This window comes from Pangasianodon hypophthalmus, chromosome 12 (genome assembly GCF_027358585.1).
Source record: "Pangasianodon hypophthalmus isolate fPanHyp1 chromosome 12, fPanHyp1.pri, whole genome shotgun sequence".
NCBI lineage: Eukaryota > Metazoa > Chordata > Actinopteri > Siluriformes > Pangasiidae > Pangasianodon > Pangasianodon hypophthalmus.
The window spans coordinates 5,402,922-5,422,626 of NC_069721.1; the positions used below are offsets into that span (position 1 = coordinate 5,402,922).

Sequence of the window (19,705 nt, forward strand, 5' to 3'; positions counted from 1 at the left end):
AGTTTCTATTCAATTTTATTTATATATAACAATAGACATTGTCACAAAGCAGCTTTACAGAAATCTACATGTCCTAAATCCTACACTTTCTTTAGTGGATAATCTCACCTGGATTCTGTAGACTTGTACCGAAGAACTGCTGCTGGCATCGTTAAAAATATAATGTTCATCCTGAACACTCTTTCAACACACATAGCATTGTTTGATTTTTTGGTTATAGAGTAGTAGAAGAATAATTATTTATAATCCCACTATCCGGTGTCACCAAGAATAAGATGGTTTCTTTTTGAGTCTGGTGACTCTCAAGGTTTCTGCCTCATTTTCCTTGCCACTGTCACCTCTGGCTTGCTCATTAGGGACCTAAATTTACATCTGGATTTCTGTAAAGCTGCTTGGTGACAATGTCTATTGAATTGAATTGAATTAAAGAGCAAGCCATTACTTGTGGTGGCTCAGAGGTTAAGGTTCTGTTTTCACTGTTGGGCCCTTGAGCAAGTTCTTTATCATGGCTGACCCTGCGTTCTGACCCCAGCTTCCTAACAAGCTTGGATATACGAGAAAAGAATTTCACTGTGCTGTAATGTATATGTGACAAATAAAGGCTTCTTCTAAGCCAGAGGCGACAGTGGAGAGAAAAACTCCTCGAGACATGAAACATGAGGAAGAAACCTTGAGATGAACTAGATTCAGAAAGGAATCCATCCTCTGATGAAAATGTTATACTTACACCAGATCTAAAGGATCGTGCAACACAAATATTTTTCATTGTACTGTGATTGTTATCTGTCAGGACAAGCAGTGCACTTCATTGCTTACTGTGGAGAATAAGAATAAAATAGACTAACACTACACTCCAAACTATTCACCTGACTAAACAGACTAAACTATTCAAGGCTTAATGGCTGTGGGAAGTTGTTATTTCATCCAGCACCTCATTGGTTGTTATTCTACAGCTCAGTGTTATTGTAAGGCTGTTTCTGAGACGTGTGGATACATCGTGTCTGAGCTGCAGTGTTTACCTTGAAGACCAAACTGCAGCAATAAGACCAAACTGTGCCACATGCTTCTGCCTGAAAAACCCTGCCCTCCACACCTCCAGTGGAGAGAAGGAGAAAGACAGTGGGAGGTACAAGTAATGTTACAACTTAGAAAGTTATTTTATCTTGTCAGATATCTGATACCTTAAAGGTACATGCTAACATTTAGCTTGTTTCATTTCCTATCACTGTATTCTGTATTCTGTTAAACAGTTCCCTGACCGCCATGTACACCTTACTTGAATAATAAAATGTCCATTAGATTCCACCAAGAAGAGTAACTTTATTATTATGTACACCTTTAACTGTGAAATAAATTCCACACACTCCCAGAGTACTGATTTATTTCATGACCTTAATCCAACTATTCCATACTATTTTTTTTTTAATGTGAGAACGTTTTCCGATCTCCAGATAACGCTGACTGATGATGTAAGCAGAATGTAGTTATTTTCTTTAATCACAGGTCTACCTCTGATTCTTGATTGAGGATTGAGGATCTTCTGTTCTTAGTGAAGATTTGATAACTTCAACAAAAAAAGACTTTGTGTTTAAACTATAATGAACTTTCGTGGTTACACAATTGCACTTTTTGACCATATAGTGTACAGTTTAGAAGGGAATTATTTATAATCGCACTATCTGGTGTCACCCAGATGAGGATGGGTTCCCTTTTGAGTCTGGTTCCTCTCAAGGTTTCTTCCTCGGGGAGTTTTTCCTCACCACCGTCGCCTCTGGCTTGCTCGATAGGGACAAATTCATAAATTTTAAATTTATATCCTGAATTTATACATATCTGTAAAGCTGCTTTTTGACAATGTCCATTGTTAAAAGCGCTATACAAATAAAAATTTAATTGAATTAAAATTGAATCGAATTATTCAAATATTATGTTTGTTTTGTTTTTATATTAGGCTTGGTTTTTTTTTTTTACATTGTACATCTGTACAAAATTAATTTGGCTATTGACTGGAACCATGGAGATTTTTTAATTCCTGAAATTTCTACTAGAACACATTTTAATTAGATTTAAATGAACATTATTTTTAAGCCTATTTGTTTTTGAGTTACTGAGGTTTCGATTGATTCAGTTTGTCTAATATTGGTAAGAACTTATAATAAAGATAGCTGAAACAAAGCTGTAACACTGTGACAAAGTATTAAAATATCACGGACCCCCTGACTTTGCTTCATGAGCCACTTTGACAATCACTGATGTACACAATCCAGTCATACAGTCCATTAATAGGTCACTTCTTACAGCTTTATAGAGGAACAAATAACGTCTACATTGTCAACAAGGTATCTAGATGGTATTTAATACATTGTTCAAACCTTGCCGCGAATTAGGTTAGGTTTTCTAACAAGTGAGTCTAAATATCTGTTACTAGTATTTCAAACTCAGTGAGAAGTATCTGCTGAAGCTACCCACGACTAACTAACCCCTATTATGTAACACACTTAAAGTGTAATATAACTGTATATGATTAATTACTCCATATTGGGTTTTTTGTTGTTTTTGTTTGTTTGTTCGGTAACCCCAAGTGTGTGAGAATTTTGTTTGTCTTCATAGAAATTTGCATGCATGTGCACGTGAGTGTGTATGTGTTTGTTTGTTTAAACAGTATGCAAAGGACAGGAGTGTGGTCCTTTGGGCCTGATGGAGACCGAAGGAAAGGGAGGGAGTGTGAAAACTTTGCCATTTGGTTGATATGCTAATACACACTCACCTATATAACACAGAGAGACAGAGCCACTGGCTGTGAAAAGAAGCAAGACTAGAAGAAAGAAGAAGAAGATACTGAAGCATAAGACATGTTAAGACATTCAAGATAAGTTGGAAGATTGGACACTAGAAAGGATTTATTGAAGTTCTAAAGGGAAAAAAGAAGGGAAACAGGCAAGAGGATGTTGGGAGTAGAGATGTATCCGAGTTTAGCTCTTGCAGCACAAAGACTTGGAGACTGCTGCTATCGAGGTAAGAGAGTGTTTTCTGTTTAAAGACAAAAAGAGAATTAAAGTAGCCACAAAATAAGAAATAACCATTGAAAGGTTCTCAAATTTCAGAATCAGATGAGCAGATGAGTCAAAGAAGAAATTGTGAGTGCAAGACTTTGAATTTAAATGAATGGGAAATGAAAGGGAAATTTCTGCCACACATTCCCAAGTGCTCCATTTATTGATCGCTTTGTGTGTGTGTGTGTGTGTGTGTGTTGCCTAAATAACTGATATTATTGATACTGATATATATTACTGATATTAACTGATATTATTGATACTGATATATATTACTGATATTAACTGATATATTATGATATGATTGGTATTAATTCAATCAGGATTGACAGTTAAGACAGACTGATTGACTGTTTAGGGGTATTTTAGAGCAGCCTTGGGCTTACAAAACAATTAGTTAAAAAAGCTGAATGAAGAATAAACTGTGCCAATCTTGTAACACTACAACTCGGAACAATTTACTGCTCTTCATTCAGTTATCAGCTATTTATCAAATTATTTAGTAGGTTGTGAACACCTCAGATAGGAGAAGGGTGAAATGTGATCCTTAGATGATATGACTGACATACAGGAATAAACTGTGCCAGTTTCTAATGCTGATTCTATGCATGATATATTGTCATTGTAAATTTCCCTCCAGATCGAGAGCCCCCTGCGCACGTGCCCCTGTACCCTACATCATGTGACATGGCGGCCCGAAGCCTGCCTCCTCGCCTGCTACCCCCGCCCCCGGCAAAAAGAGATAACACTGGGAAATCTGAAGACATTATAAAGATAGAGCTGGAAAATGTATCACTATGGAAACAGTTTAGCACTGTTGGCACAGAGATGATCATTACCAAGAAGGGCAGGTAGTGCATTTTTTTTTTTTTTATTTGATGCATGAATTGACAGGAAAGCTGTTGAATCACTTAATGGAGTGTAATTCATTTCAGCACTATGGAAAATAGACTTTAGTAAAACAAAGTGGTTATTTGTATCACTTATGCATTTTCATACCATTTCAAGATGTCCTCTGTTTATTTGAACATTTTGAACATTCCTTCAGAAATAAATAAAATAAAATGATACTGTTCGTTTAAGTACTCTTTATATCTTCACATAGAAATGTGTGCAAAGTACTTGGCATGATCATTTTCTGTGTTTGAAATATGTTGTTTAAAACCTTGTCCCTAGTGTTCCTGGGATAAGCTCTGGATCCACCACAACCCTGACCAGGATATAGTGCTTACTGAAGATGACTTAATGAACTTGGTATTATTAAACATTTATATATTCATTTTTCTCCATCAGACGGATGTTTCCTCAGCTAAAAGTGAAGGTGTCTGGCTTGAACCCATCTCTGCGTTACATCCTCCTGCTGGACATCATACCTGTAGACTCCTTTCGCTATCGGTTCCAAGATGACAATTGGCAGGTGGTGGGAGGAGCTGAAGCTCGACTTCCAGACAGAGTGTTCATCCACCCAGACTCTCCTGCAACTGGTGAACACTGGCAGAACCGAACCATCTCTTTCCACAGAGCCAAACTCACCAACAACACACTGGATGGACAAGGATATGTGAGTATATACATGCTCATCATGGTGTATTTATATTTTATATGTGAATCTAGTTCTTAGCAAGTAAAGGAAATTTTTCTTTTTTTTTTTTTTTTGCAAAAGGGCAATTGTCCCATCAAAAAGCATTTTTACTTTCCTTTGAAATCCCTGTCCACCAGATCATTCTGCACTCCCTGCACAAGTACCAAGCACGAGTGCATGTGGTTGAAACCAGAGATGTGATGATGTGGGGTGGAGCTCAACACACCTTCACCTTCCCTGAGACCCAGTTCATCACTGTTACAGCCTACCAGAACAACAAGGTATAAATAAATTAATGTTAGAGACTTTACATTTAACGTGCAGATTCATTATTCACAGTTAAGTATAAAACATAGGAAGAGAGCAGCTCACTTTAACAGTACTTGAGAAAAAGCCTGATTTTGGGTGTTTTCTTAGATAACTGAACTGAAGATCAATTCCAATCCCTTTGCCAAAGGTTTCAGGGACAATGGCATGAACAGCAAGAAGTAAGTTAATACCTATGGACAAGCATAGTTTATACAAGAACATGTTTGTGGAAAACCATGTCATTATTACTCATATCCTTTTTCTTTCAGACAAAGAGAAGCAAGGCAAAAGAGGAAATTAAACCAACCCAATCAAGAGGAACCTTTAGACATAGGTAACCAAATTCAGTTAGAATTTATCAAAACAGAAACCACATAGACTAGTTGTTTCTGTAACCCAGTGTTTTTCTGTCTTTCCACCAGAATCATGTGACCCGTGTGATTCCACCAAGGTGTTACCACAGCCAATGGAACTGGAAAGCACCACTCTGTCTCTGTCTGATTCAGGCTTCTGCTCTGATGTGCCATCTTTACCAGAGCAGACAGTACAGCAACATAGCTCTGGTCAAACATTTCTGAGTTCCCAGATGACCCAGGTGCCTGAGATTTCAGAGATTCCAAATTCAGTAGGGAATCAGTCTCAGGCAACCTCAAATAATGAGGTGAACAATGGATTGCTTGATGGGTGAGTCTTACACTGTTACAAATAAACCTACAAAAAAATTCATATATAAAACATAAACTATAGTCATAAGCTGCTTTAAAAAAGTTTAATGAATTATGTGAATGAAAACACCAGTGAAATATCAACCTTTCAACTGTATTTCTTTTTCACAGGTCTACTCAGATGATAGGCCCTTCTTCATACACCACATTTGCAGCTGCTTCAATTACACCCTCATCTCATTTGTCAGTGCCTCTATCACAGCCTACATCCTTCTATTCCTCTCTGTCCTCCACTCAGACTGATCTACCATCCTCTCATTCCAATCCAACATCTGTGCAAGATTATTCTTCCATAGTTTCAGCTCACTATCCTACCCTGGATTCCTCTTCTCCAATCACCTCTTCCTCTACCCCTGCCCAAGATTCTACACATACCTCCATCCGTCACTCATCCTCTTCTACCCAACTGCCTTCTTCCTCCTACCACTCCATTCTTCCATCCCAAGAAAACCTAAGCCCTCACACACCTACAAACCCACCCTTCCATTCTCTTCCTCAACCTCCTTGCCAGTCAATCAACAATTGTGCTTCTGGTCTTTCTGTTGACACAGCTCAGAGCCAGGCTATTGGTGGTTTGGCTTCCTCCAATTCTACACCTTCTGCTGTCCAAGACTCCACCCCAACTGCCTTCCCCTTCCCACCAGTGCAGTCCTCCAACAATCCAGATTCCACTACTCCCCCATCCCAAATCCTATCCCAAACTGCCTTTCCCTTTCCTCCAGTGGCACATCCAAATGGACAACCAGATTCAAATCAAATCCCAACATCTTTCCCTTTTAATTCTGTGCCAGAATCCAACTCCCCGCCTCTAAATACCCCATCAGATCAGGATAGCAACACCACTGCTTTTCCTTTCCCACCACAACCCAGCAATACAAATTCTTCAACCTCTTTGCCTGTACAAACCCTAGCACCTTACTCTTTCCAATCATCAGCAATATCCGATATGAATCCTTCATCTTACCAAAACCCAACAAATTCAGCAACTGGATTCTTCACTATGCCTTCCAGTTCTGTAAATGGAGCCCGTTCACAAGTCATTACCAACCCCATAGTCAATCCAATCCCTGCGTCTTCACTCTCTTCTCTCCCTGCATCTCTGCCCACACATGTAGTCTCTGGGTCCATTTCTAACTCAACTCAAACCTCTTACATGTCTTATCCCTTACCCTCTTCCATCCCATCTGGTCCCCCTCCTCTCCAGAATGTAGCAATGCCAGCTATTGGGTCTTCTCAGGTTGTTCCAGCTCTTCCAAATATAGCCCAGGTCCAGCCAACTATGCCCCAGTCATTCTCAACCTCCACTTTTTCCCATATCCCTCCCCAGTGTGCAAATTCTTCTCAAATCCCATCACAGTCCTTTGCACCTATGCCAGCTCCTACAGCTTCACTTCTTCCACATTCAGCCCTACAAAACCACCCCATCCCACCAGGATCATCCCATACACAGTACCCTGTTACTTCCACTGCATATCCTCCAGTAGCGCCTTCAGAGATAGGGTCCTTTTCTCAGCTTAACCCACCTGCCCCCTACCTTTCTGATATGGTATTGCACCCTTCTCTTCTCCCTTCATTAGATAACACCCTGCCCTCTTCCGCTACTTCCCTTTATAACCCATTTCCTTCTTATCCTCTCCGCCTCTGTCAGGACCCCCGATCCTCTTTCCATTTACAGCTCAGACACATTTACAGGCAGCCCCAACATGTACATGCTAACAGCCAGGGGTCCTACCTAGACCTTGGAGGAAGGCCTGCATTTTGAGAAGTGACACAAAATGTTATAAATGAGATGAAGGAATTTCTGCCGACGTCAACAGATGACAGACTACAGCTTTAAAACTCTATGTGATAGATTTAGTGTTTATTTTTGCATTCAGGATAGATTAATCAAATGTATCATTTTTTTTTACTTATTTTAAAACATCTGTATACTGAATCTAGCAAATAAAGTGTTTAACATTTTCTTTCTGTTTCTTTTATGACTGAAGAATCAAAAAATACGAACAAAACAAGTATGAATAACCCTTTAATGTATTTTTATAAATGTACTTGTATAAATTCATCTAAGAAAATGAATTCGATATACACAATTAACTTCATTTTAGTTCTAAACACTTTCATACCAAAAACACTGAGACATCATTCCAGTTTATATTAAAATAAACTTTAGGAACACTCTTTAAATCATGGTAAACCTGTGACATCATAAAGTTCATCAAAAAAAGAAATCATCTATTCAAGTAAAACATTAATGTGATAAGCAGCAGGTAGTTTGGCCACTTCACAGCTTCAGGGTTTTGCATGTTTCCTCTGGGTTCTCCAGTGTCTTCCAACCTCCCAAAAACACAAAAATTGCCCCTAGGTGTTAAACAGTGTGTGAGTGTTTGTGTAAATGGTGTCTTGCAATGGATTGGCATCCCATCCAGGATGTATTCCCACCTCACACCCAGTGCTCCCACCATAGGCTCGAGATTTACTATGACTCTGACAAGGACTTACTAAATATGAATGAATTAATGAATGTGCCAAGAGTGCTGTGAATGTTCTCATCTAATTTCTAGCTTGTAATTTCTAATGTCTAGAGCAAATTCACAGTTCTCATTATACATTATTTGGCCAAAAGTATGTGGACACCTGACCATCACACCCATACGTGGTTCTTCCTCAAACTGTTGTCACAAAGTTGGAAGCACACAATTGTATAACATGTCTTCATATGCTGTAGCGTTACAGTTTCCCTTTACTTGAACTAAGTGGCCAAAACAGTGTCCCAGCATGACAATGCCCCTGTGCACAAAGCAAGCTCCATGAAGACATGGTTTTCCATGGTTTGTTTTCGGAATTGGAGCAGAAAACTTGAGTGTCCTGCACAGAGCCCTGATTTCAACCCCACTGAACACCTTTGGGATGAATTGGAACACTAACTGTGCCCCAGACCTCCTCACCCAACATCAGTGCCTGACCTCACTTAAGCTCTTGTCCAAATCTAGTGGAAAGGCTTCCCAGAAGAGTGGAGGTTTTTATAACAACAAAAGGGGGACTAAATCTGGAATGGGATGCTCGGAAAGCACATAGTGTTATGGTCAGATGTCCACAAAATTTTGGCAGTATAGTTTAGCATTTCACATAGTTCTACTTGGAATCCCTCAATTAATATACAGAGATCAGAAAAGTAAAAACATTTTTTAAATGAAACAACTATAATTATACAGTGGGGTCCAAATGTCTGAGATCACTTTGAAAATCTGTTTTCTTTTTCTATTTAAAGCTGGAAATAAACAGAAAGTTTTAGAATTTTGAAAAAAAAATTAAAACAAAGAAAGCAGCACTTATTCAGACAACACGCCATTGGATCCAAACGCTGATCGCCAGATTTTGCACAAACTTGTTGCATCCATACCAGCTTTAAAACAAAAGGTGGCATATCACACACTAAGAAATTCTGAAATTCATGTCAGTATTTTAAGATTCTACTTTTCACTCAAATTGCTGATAATGTAATTTGTAATGAAATATCTTGTATTAAATTTGAAAAGAATGCAAAATTTTAATTTTCAGCATTTTCACTAGTGACCTCAGAGTTTTGGGCCCCACTGTAGATTGTGTATTTTTAAAGAACAACACTGATTTGTTACAGATATTGACATACTGCAGTGTACCAAGTTTGGTGAGGTATATTTCATTAAAAGTCCCTAAATTCCCTTAATTTACAAGGCCACACTTTTTCTTGTACATCCAATAATACTCCATATTTCATGAGAAGTGAGGGTGAGTGAACTGGAACGCTTCAAGCTGGCATCCCAGTAAAGCTGCTCCAGTGTGTCCTGTGTCATTGTGCAGACAAAGATTAGAGATATCTCAAAGATCCGGTCCTGGCACACCATTGTGAAACCCTGGCTCATTTGAGGGGATGTATGTGTAGAGAACATCGCACAACTGTGCATTCTGCTGCTCAATAGCTTCTTCATGATTCAGAAGATTTCCAGTTCCCTACCCCAGGGGTATCAAGTAGAAGTGGCTGTAAAGAGCACTCACACAAAGTACTGAAAAACTGTGGATGGCTGTCATAAATGTTCACATTTGTCGTGGATTTCCTTTTGCTGTTTTAGAGTTCTGTTTTTAGTGTTCCTATTTTCATTTCTTCCTTGGTGTTATTTACACAATGAAGGTTGGAACTTTGAATTGTTGCACTTTTTTCCCTCTTCATTCATCATCATCAGTATTTTTGTTATCCTGCAGAGTAATAGAGTACAGGCCCATTTGCTCAAGAACAGGTTTTGAACGGGAGTGAACTGGCTGTAGTGCTGAAAGTCATTAAAGAGCAGGTGATAATGACTACAAACCCCTCCTCTCCTTTTCTCTCCATTTGGTGATGCAGTGGATTGGAGAAAAATTGAAAGGCTAGGTAAACAAGTCCTATAGAGTTAATTATCTTTGAGGAAAAAACATACAGAAGCCTGCAAGTTGATGAAATACAATAAACTGAGGCACACTTTAAGCAGAGGTACGTAGGAATAATATCACATGAAAATACCATAATGAAAGAATATGTACTAGTTTCATTACATTTTGCAAACCATACCTATGCAGTCTTTGTTGTTTAATAAAATATATTGTTACACTTACCATAAAATCATGTTTTTTCTTTCTTTTTTTTTTTACCAATTACTTTTCGCTTGCTTTTACTTCAACTCAAGACATCAGTTTAGCCAACACCTAAGCAAAAACAGCAGTCTAACTAAATTCCCTTTAATTTTCTATAGGTATGCCATAGTCACCCTTTTGTCACATACCTACATGTAACTATCATAACTACCAACAAACCACATTCATATTGCAGACCCTTTTTTCTGCATTTTCTCTGATTTGTCGTTTTTTTGTTCGTTCTCCCTCTCTCTACTTTGCTCGAGTGATCTTCTCCCGGACTCTACGACGTAGCTCTTGCCTCAGCAGGTCTCTCTCTTTGCGGATCCCCTGCAACACGGTGCGGTTCTCCTGAGCCCTCCGTACCAGATACGGCAGCGTGTCATCCACTGAGCCATAAGGAACGGACTTATACACTGAGAAACCCTGCTGAGCTGGAGGGAAGTCAAATAGTCAAAAAGAAAGAATAAAAAGCTTAATAAGGATATTAGCACTAACGTTTAAAGAATAATTTTTCAAATCTGATTCTGACAAACATGCCAGCTGTAATTCAAATCACAAGTTTATATAAATGTGTTCACTCTAATATGTTATTGTTTCTATAGTAACAACTAATTCACAGGGACTTGCATGGATCTCTATAATCTAAGCCTAATAATAAACTAATTAAAATGTGGTGTTAATTAACAAAGAAATAATATGAGATATTTAACATTTTTGGAAGGAGTCTCCAGTGTCAGCTGGTGAGTCAATAATGTCTGTAATAATGGGAACCAACTTGTCTTTTGCATGTTCCCTTATATTTAAAGTAACTACAAAATGAAATAAGTATGATGTGTTGTTCTGTAAATAACATGGTAATATTGTAATTGCTGGAAATTTGACGTAGTATAAGAGGTATAAAACACAAAATTAACAGCACTGGCCATCTTGGTTTATTCCTTACATATTAGAAGCAAATGATGATATTTACCCAGAGTGAGAGACACATGATCACACATCCCCAGAAGTTGACCAAAACACACTGAACCCCTGTCTCGAGCAATCCCTAACTCAGTCATCCTGAAAAAGATATTAATTATATTTTCCCCAGCAAATGTATTTTTTAAAGCTACAGAATTGGAAATCTTGGAATTGGAAGTCAAGAACAAATTCAAAGATGACAGCAATGTGACTAGCATTGCTAGTCACACTCTAGCAAGACGACATCATGCACCATACCATGTCACTGCCTTTCTAACAGATTCTTCATTGTGAGTTGCTACAATGATCTTGTAGTGGTCAGGCTGCTGGGAAATCAGGTTAAGCATCACTTCCAGAGATCCGTTGTAGCTGCATTCAAAAGTTGCCACAGCATGAAACCAGAAACCAGCATGCAGGACATTTCTGAATTCTTAATATTCTGACTGTGTGATCCGTTCACCTATCATTTGTGTGCTCCCAGGATTGGTGAATGGGGTCAGCTCGTCCTTCCTTTTTAGCCAGCTTCCTCTCCTTGTCCATATATGCACCTCGGACAAGTTTAACCCCAAGGCAGAAAGACTGGTCCACAGACAAGCGGATAGCATCAAACACAAGGTCTCTGGACTCCTGGGAAGAGATGGAAAAGCATAATTCTTTCATTCTTTCATTCATTCATCAGTAACCGCTATATCCTTGTCAGCATCATGGTGAATCTGGAGAACATTGGGTATGAGTCGCAGACACAACCCTGAATGGGACACCACCAAGCACACACATTCACACCTAGGGCAATTTGGCATGTTTTTGGGAGGTGGGAGGAGAAGGAAGAACTTAAATGTGTATAAACTGCTCTTTTTGATTTAAATGACAACTAACCTTCAGGTAGCATTGGTATGTGTTCCAGATCCAGGCACTATCTCGATTGAACTTCTTCATCATGGCCATGGTGATGAGAGAGAGCGCAGGATTCATGTACGTGTACTCGGCATCCACTAGAACTCTGACTTTGTTAACACTTGCCTATTGACAAAAAACAATTACTTGGTTGTCATATCAGCATTTTTATATTACTGTTTTAAGACAGTTTAAGTTTCTTGATGTTTGGTACCTCTCCAATTTGGTTTAGTCTCTTGAGTCCAAGTAGAAAATGTGTGTTTTCAGTTTCACTGAGCCCAGGAAATGTAATAGCCTGATTGAAGAAAGAAGGGTCCAAAAACATGCAACATTAATCAAATGTTTATTGGCTTTGACAATTTCTTGTAAATATGGAACAAAGGAATAAGAGAATAAGCTGCCAAGTATTTGTACCTCTCCGTCCATTGCTCTAACCAAAAGGTCAAGATCATAATGTTGCTTCTTCAGCAAGGAAGTCAGCTTAACCTAAACGTTGGCACAACATTCAACAAGGCAGTAAATAGCCAATACAGTAAGCACCAGGGCGGGCTGGTATACATGGCCTAGCAAGGCTAAGCCCTTCTTGGATTTTTGGCATCCACACTGTCTTATTTGCTGTTAATAAGTACCGTGGATTATTATTTTTTGTGTGTGTGGAACCAGGAACAATTGCACCAATTATTATAAGAAAAAAATCACATACAACAGGCTGGGGCTGAGTTCTGTCTAGCCCAGAATATGGATTCTATTGTTAGCCATTGTATCATGTGATTACATGGAGTGAAACGCCCACTACATTTGGTGCCCATTGGAGCTAAATTATTTAAGCCTGCCTCACAGACACATCTGTAACCTGTCATCAGCAGCGATTGAGAAGGCACAAATGTAATTCAATAGCAGGTGTAATAAACATGAACAAGGTGGATTACTTTCTCAACTATTAATTTTTCTAAATACCTTTGGAGGAGAAGCTAGACTAAGTAAATAGACTAAGCATCAAAATACAAATTACACAAAACGACAAATGACAGAAGCACAGAAGCAAGTATACCTGGTTATTTTGCTTACGATTTTTTTGGGACAGTACAAATGAATTGTCCTGCCTATCTGTTTTTCAGTGAGTGTGTGTTCCTTTATGTAATAGTTTACAGTCTACATTGAGACTCTGCTATAAGGCTAACCCTATGGTTTCATAATATTAACAGCAAGTTACTGATAAGTAGTAGAATTTTTTTTGCCCTCTCATTCAATAGTATGACCAGCCGTCTTTGTCTAATGACCAGTACGCAAAAAATTATGCATAAACAACAGCATGTTGCAGATTGATTGGCATCTTGCTAACATTAATATCTGATATCAGTCACCTACACAAAGCTCAGGGCTGACCAAGGCAGTGATCTTCAGCTGCATCATGGGATCTTTGCTCCAGCCATTGCTGTGAGACATGCGCACACACTCCAACATGGCTGCCAAGTTGTCATCATACCTCTTCTCTCTGTTTATGTTGTAACAGTAGATATGTCAGTCAGGCATTGACTATTTTTAGCCCCTTTCTTTCATAATGTAATTATATGCTTATGTATTATTTTAATTTACTACCCAGAGCTTTCTCCTAGATCCTCTTCAATGGGAACAGCCAACATGGGATGTAGTCCAAGCGAGTTCATCTTCTCCATGGACACTGCAATCTCACTCTCTGTTTCCCCAGCAACAAACTGAGCGTAAACAAAAGGCCGAAGGACCATGGCGAAAACTCGTTTGCCCAGGATAGCCCGTGTAAACGACATAATCTAAGAGAAAGCAGGACATGCATGAAATTTGAAATATACTACACTCTGAGGTTTCAAAAGGAAATGACAGTCATGGATACATATGGGTACACATCATGATATACTGTATGTCCTGTGTATATACATACACCCCCTCTGAAAGTATTGGAATGACAAGACCATCTTTTTTTTTTTTTTTTTTTTTTTTGCTATACACTGAAAACCTTTGTGGGTTTGAGAGCAAAAAGATGAATATGAGACAATAGATCAGAATTGTAGCTTTTATTTCCTGATATTTACCCATTTTTCAAGAGCTCAAAAATATTGAAACGTGTGACTGACAGGTGTTTCTTGTTGCCCAGGTGTGACCTGTTAGATTGATTGTTTAAACAGTTAATAGCTCTGAATGTCTACTCTTGGTGTTGAGCCCTGGATTTTGCCTGTGAAGACTGCATTTGTTGTTAAAAAGGATAAACCAATATGAAGACCAGAGAGCTGTCTATGGGAGAAAAGCAAGCCATTTAGAATCAGTGTATAGCAAAAACAAATGAATTGGCCTTGCCGTTTCTCGACGTTACTTTCCAAGGGGACTGTATAAGAGCAAGCAGGAGGGATAGGCTGAAGCAATATGATGCCAAGTTTTTTTTTTACTGAAACATATTTTCAGGGCTGGTAAAAGTACTGAGAAATTATACTTAATGGAAAGTACAGATAATGTGTCAAAATCACATTATTGCTCAAAAGTGAAAGTCAAAAAAGTGCTACTTTTAAATGTACTCAAGTATCTAAAACTGTTACAAGCAATGATGCCATGCCTGAAAACATCATTCAGTCTCTATAAGTTTGCTGGTCATAGTTTGCTTATGGATTAATCAGAACTAAAATGTCATGTAAGTAACTATTATTTATCATTAGCTAGAATTTGACTCGCTGCCTAGCCATTTATGTTAGCTACAGGAATCAATGCTAACCTGGTGTTAGCAAGAAAAACAGGCTAACTTAGTTAAATATAGCCAGTTCATGTTAACAAATTACCAAACTTACCTCGGCATGCTTTTTCAAATTAGACGTAGTTCATGCCATCTAGAGACGCAAAAGGAGATGCCTCATTTTATATGAGTACTCGTATTTTGTAACGAGTACTAGTTCGAGATTTGTAATGAGTACTCCTTACTCAAAAGTAAGGAGTAAAAAGTAATTTAATAGCCTGCAGAAAAATGAAATGTTGCACAATTATTTGAATTTTGATTATACAGTGAACAACAATGGTTATGGAGTTAAAGGGCAGAATGTCATCTATACTTCCAGCATATATTAATCTATATAAATGAAGCATATAGGAATCAAAGCCAACTAGTATAATTTTAATACTCTGTTGTAAATACAGTCTATTTAAGGCCAGACATTGATTTTCCCTGGTGATGATCTGCTAGGCCTGCAATATTTTAGTATATTTTTAGGTCTGTCCTGTAGCAAGGTGGGTACTGTCAGAGGTGGTTCCCAAATTCTTCAGTTAACTAAAAATGAGCTGTTCAACAGTGTGAAAAGTTAGACATCTGTTTAACTCAGTTGTATGAATGAGGCAGTGTGACAGAGAGGATCTGTGTGCACTGCTTCTGGTTGAAGATTTGTTGTATGTTGTCATGTGTATTATGGGAGGCAATCAGGATTATCAGGATTAAAATGAATCTTCTTAATGAAGCAGATACAGCAGGCACAATAACATTCATTCAGGGATACGTGTGCATATTTTTGTCAGTGCACATTTGTAGTGCCTTGTTGATTTAATGATTATTTAAATAGACTATGAAATGCAATACAAAGTAGTGTTCATAAATAGTTAGGCAAAGAAGAACAATAACCTACTGCAAATGTCTAGTTTAGAAAAAAATTAGTCATTTGGGAGAAAATGAAAGAAACTGATTCACTGAAAAGAGCTGGAATTTCTTTTACTAATTGGCATTGGCAATTTCTGGTCTTCATACAGAGAGACAACTTCTATCTGCAACTTCTATTCACTCCATATAGAAAACATACATATAAAACATATACATAATATATACATATAGAGTACATATAGAATTGATTCTGTCAGCTTCGGTATATGGGTGTCTGTATTAATGATGCACTGAAACATAGTTGAAAAAGGAGTAACTAAGCATCCAAGTGACCAGTTATTTAGTGTCCTCATGATATGTTTGTTCATATATGATTTAGCTAATAAAAGGTAAATATATTCATTCAAATAGAATGAATATATTTAGTGTCCTCATGATATTCATATATGATTTAGTGTCCTCATGATATTCATATATGATTTAGCTAATAAAAGGTAAATATATTCATTCAAATAGAAGCTGCTGTTCTGCATTTCAGCCTCCATTATGATCCAGTGTGCTTCAGCCACAAACATCTTTGACTGACTTCACCAAACTGTATGAAATTGAAAGAAACGAGAATCATAACTGAGATATAACAACTAACCTTGCCACAGTTATTGACCAGCACAGGGTAAGAGCAGAGTCTAAAAACCCCAAGCGCTCGTATTAGCTCCCACCAGCTCTTAACCTGGAACGCTCGTGGGTCCTTGAAAGCTAGCAGGGCAGGTGGAACCGGGTCCCTGAGCTCATGACTCCCGACGGGTGCAAACCCCACACGTTCTGATGTCAGCGTCCGTACACCTATCATGTGCAGGGACTGGAAATGATGTAAAATACTCGAGCGGAGAACAGAGGACATCTCTGTGGATTTGGTGCAGAACTTTGTGTATGTTGAAGCCCTTTATCCTCAAACTGGAATTTAAATAATTCCAAGTCCAAATCTCTCCTCTGGTAGAGCTTTCCAGAGATCTGTACGTGAAGTGCATGTTTAGTGAAAGGCTTAGTATAATGTGTAGTTATATATTATGATAGATAGCACACTTTGAGTAGTGATACTAACCTTGCCCTCTTCAAATCCAACAAAGCTCTCACTTGAAATTTATACAAAAATCCACTTATCTATTTGCCATGAGTTATCAAACAGCATACTTTGACATTCAAGTCCAAGTTCATACCTTCCCAAGCCCAAGCAGTTACTTCCAGAAAGACGAGTGATTACTACGTGAATGCTGTAACTAAAACTGACAGGTGGGAGAATACTCAACGAAAGAAAAATTTGGATGAAAGAGGAGAGAGGATGGAGGTTTGGGGTTAATGTTGGATCTCATGGTTAATTACTGACAAACAGAATGAACTTTGGGCCGTGCAGTGGGGAACACCTCTAGGAACAAACTTTTGGTCAATTCATTTTGGTTGGTGCGCTGAAAAAAAAATAGCTAAACGCATTCGATCACAGCCTAACATTGAAATGCACTGTGGGATTATTATGTGTTACTGAGATTAGGATTAAAGGGAAAAACAGTTTTCTTTGACCTCATTACAGGTCATTATATTTAAATAAAACTGAAGGCCCATTTAGAATGAGGAGAGAGAGACAGAGAGAGAGAGAGAGAGACAGACAGACAGACAGACAGACAGATAGAGATCACAAGAGAATGGGAGAGACAGACAGAAAGACAGAGATAAAGAAGGAGGGATAGAGAGACAGAGAGGAAGAGATGGACACAGACACAGAGACAGAGACAGAGAGAGTGAGAGACAGACAGAGATAGACAGAGAGACAGACAGACAGACAGACAGACACATAAGGAGGGAGAGAGAGACAGAGAGGGAGAGATGGACACAGAGACAGAGAGAGTGAGAGGGAGGGAATGAGACAGAGAGAGATAAGGAGGGAGAGTGAGTATATATACATATTTACTTAAGTAAATATGTATATGTGTATACACACACACACACACACACACGTGATTCTCACATATGTATATTTTATGTATAATATCTAGATATTACCAGTGAAATACCCATTTTGCAGGATCACAAGTGCTTTCCTCAAACCCCATGTTTTATGTTAAACAGTTCAGTGTCCCATTGTGCAGATAAAAAAGTCATCTGTGTTTCTAATGAATCGTATCATCAAGCAGTTTTTAAATCGGTGTTTCCATTATGAATGATGGATTTATATTTTTTTTCTATGGCACTCATGAACTATCTGAGTCTATATTATTTGGCTGCTCTAGCGTTGCCTTTTTCACCGCAATGCTACATGATTCTAGGCAAAGCCACTGATTTGAGACCGACTTTCTTCAGGCAGTTAAACAGCAGGAGAATGTGGACAATTTTGTCACTGATTTTCAGTCTATGTTCCACTATACGAGTGACCATGTGTATCCCTTTAAGGAAGAACACAGTAGTTCATTTGTTCATTCTGGATGCTGATATTAGGGTGAAGTCAGTTATATTGGGACATCAGTTAAATTGGAACAGTTTCACTTGGCAGCTTTTATTTTCTGGCCTGATGTGGACGTTAACATTTTTGTTACTGAGCCCTTGAAGTGAAACTGCTTGATAGAAATAACATGACTTAATTCATGTGCCATCATATAAAGCTTGAGTTCAGCATCAAACAGGAAGTTGACCCCAAAAATCTTGAAACAAGAAAAATAAGTTATAAAGTTTCCATGACTAATATATTAGACATATTTATTATGCACATATACTACTGGAACAAAACCATTTTCAAGATGTCCCAAATGACCAAAGCAGAAAGAGAGAGAGAGAGAAATTTGACTAATGGTGGTGATGTTTTTTTTTTTTTTTTTTCCTTTGCAGAAACAGTAACTGTAACATTCCACACAAACATTTCAATTGACTTGAAAAAAAATGAAACAATCAAGTCAAAGGCAAAAGCCACAAAACAAATAAAATGGACCCAGTGACATTAGTGGTCAGTGACAACTCTAGACTCCAACTCTAGACACAGACTTTGATCCGAAACTGACCCTGCAAACAAACCAGGGGCCAAAAATTAAGCTACAACTTGCATCACTACTGTTGCTCCAGAAAGTAAACTCATAATCATACTGCATACTGATTTCTCATAATTAACTCAAATTAAACAATTAAATGATGGGAGTGATAACTTCTGGGAGAAATAAAGTGAACAGTATCCGATATGAGCTTGTCTTTGCTCTAATTATGGCCTGATATAATAATAGGCGTCAGAATTCAAGCACATTGTTAATTCAGGAATAATTCTTTCAGATACCAGATATTCAGATTTTCAGAAATCCTGCCACCCTGCTGGCTTGCTGAGTTGGGTATGTCTGATTTACATATTTTATCACGGCAATCTCGAAGCTTTTCACTTATGGAGACAAGTCATTCCGTAGGCTCCTTTTTAAAACAATGCAACTACCTGCACATTCAGGTGTAACTTGCTCAATATGCAGTGAAATCGAAACAATTCTCACTAAAATGCAACAAGAACCTTGCATGTTCTCTCCATGTCTTTGTGAGGTTTCTTCTGGGTTCTCTGGTTTCCTCCCACATCCCAAAAACATGCCAGTAGATACAGCGGCTAGGATAAATTTCCCCTAGGTTTGAGTGAGTGTGTGTATTTCAGGGGTTCCTGGGATAGGTTTCAGATCCACATCCACTGCAGTTGTGAACAGGATAAAGTGCTTACTGAACATGAATGCATGAAAAAACCTGCAGCAATCATTTTTTATACATCAAAACACTAATGTTTGTTTTAAAACTATATTTACATTATGTAGAATGAGACTAACATTGGCTACTTATTTAAAAAAAAAAATCAGTTTTGCATGGTTCTTGGATATACCAAGTCAACTCGCCTTATTTTCTGCAAAATAAATGTCTGTAT

General features: G+C 38.2%; 2 protein-coding genes across 2 annotated transcripts; one reads left to right on the forward strand and one right to left on the reverse strand.

The window, feature by feature from the left end:
- Positions 1 to 2,793: 2,793 nt before the first annotated feature.
- tbx6 (T-box transcription factor 6) lies at positions 2,794 to 7,568 on the forward strand. Its single transcript, XM_026914933.3, has 8 exons — positions 2,794 to 3,015; positions 3,694 to 3,904; positions 4,347 to 4,614; positions 4,773 to 4,916; positions 5,053 to 5,123; positions 5,214 to 5,278; positions 5,367 to 5,628; positions 5,781 to 7,568. The coding sequence occupies exons 1-8, from the start codon at positions 2,946 to 2,948 to the stop codon at positions 7,429 to 7,431; spliced, it is 2,742 nt and encodes a 913-aa protein (XP_026770734.3). The 5' UTR covers positions 2,794 to 2,945; the 3' UTR covers positions 7,432 to 7,568.
- Positions 7,569 to 7,682: 114 nt separating this feature from the next.
- On the reverse strand, positions 7,683 to 17,118 carry prodh2 (proline dehydrogenase 2). Its single transcript, XM_026914514.3, has 11 exons — positions 16,880 to 17,118; positions 16,424 to 16,788; positions 13,770 to 13,960; positions 13,539 to 13,665; positions 12,585 to 12,656; positions 12,385 to 12,465; positions 12,153 to 12,296; positions 11,737 to 11,903; positions 11,535 to 11,645; positions 11,287 to 11,375; positions 7,683 to 10,747 (listed from the first exon to the last, which is right to left on the reverse strand). Exons 2-11 carry the CDS (start codon positions 16,676 to 16,678, stop codon positions 10,566 to 10,568), a joined length of 1,419 nt encoding a protein of 472 aa, XP_026770315.2. The 5' UTR covers positions 16,679 to 16,788; positions 16,880 to 17,118; the 3' UTR covers positions 7,683 to 10,565.
- Between the last annotated feature and the right edge of the window lie 2,587 nt (positions 17,119 to 19,705).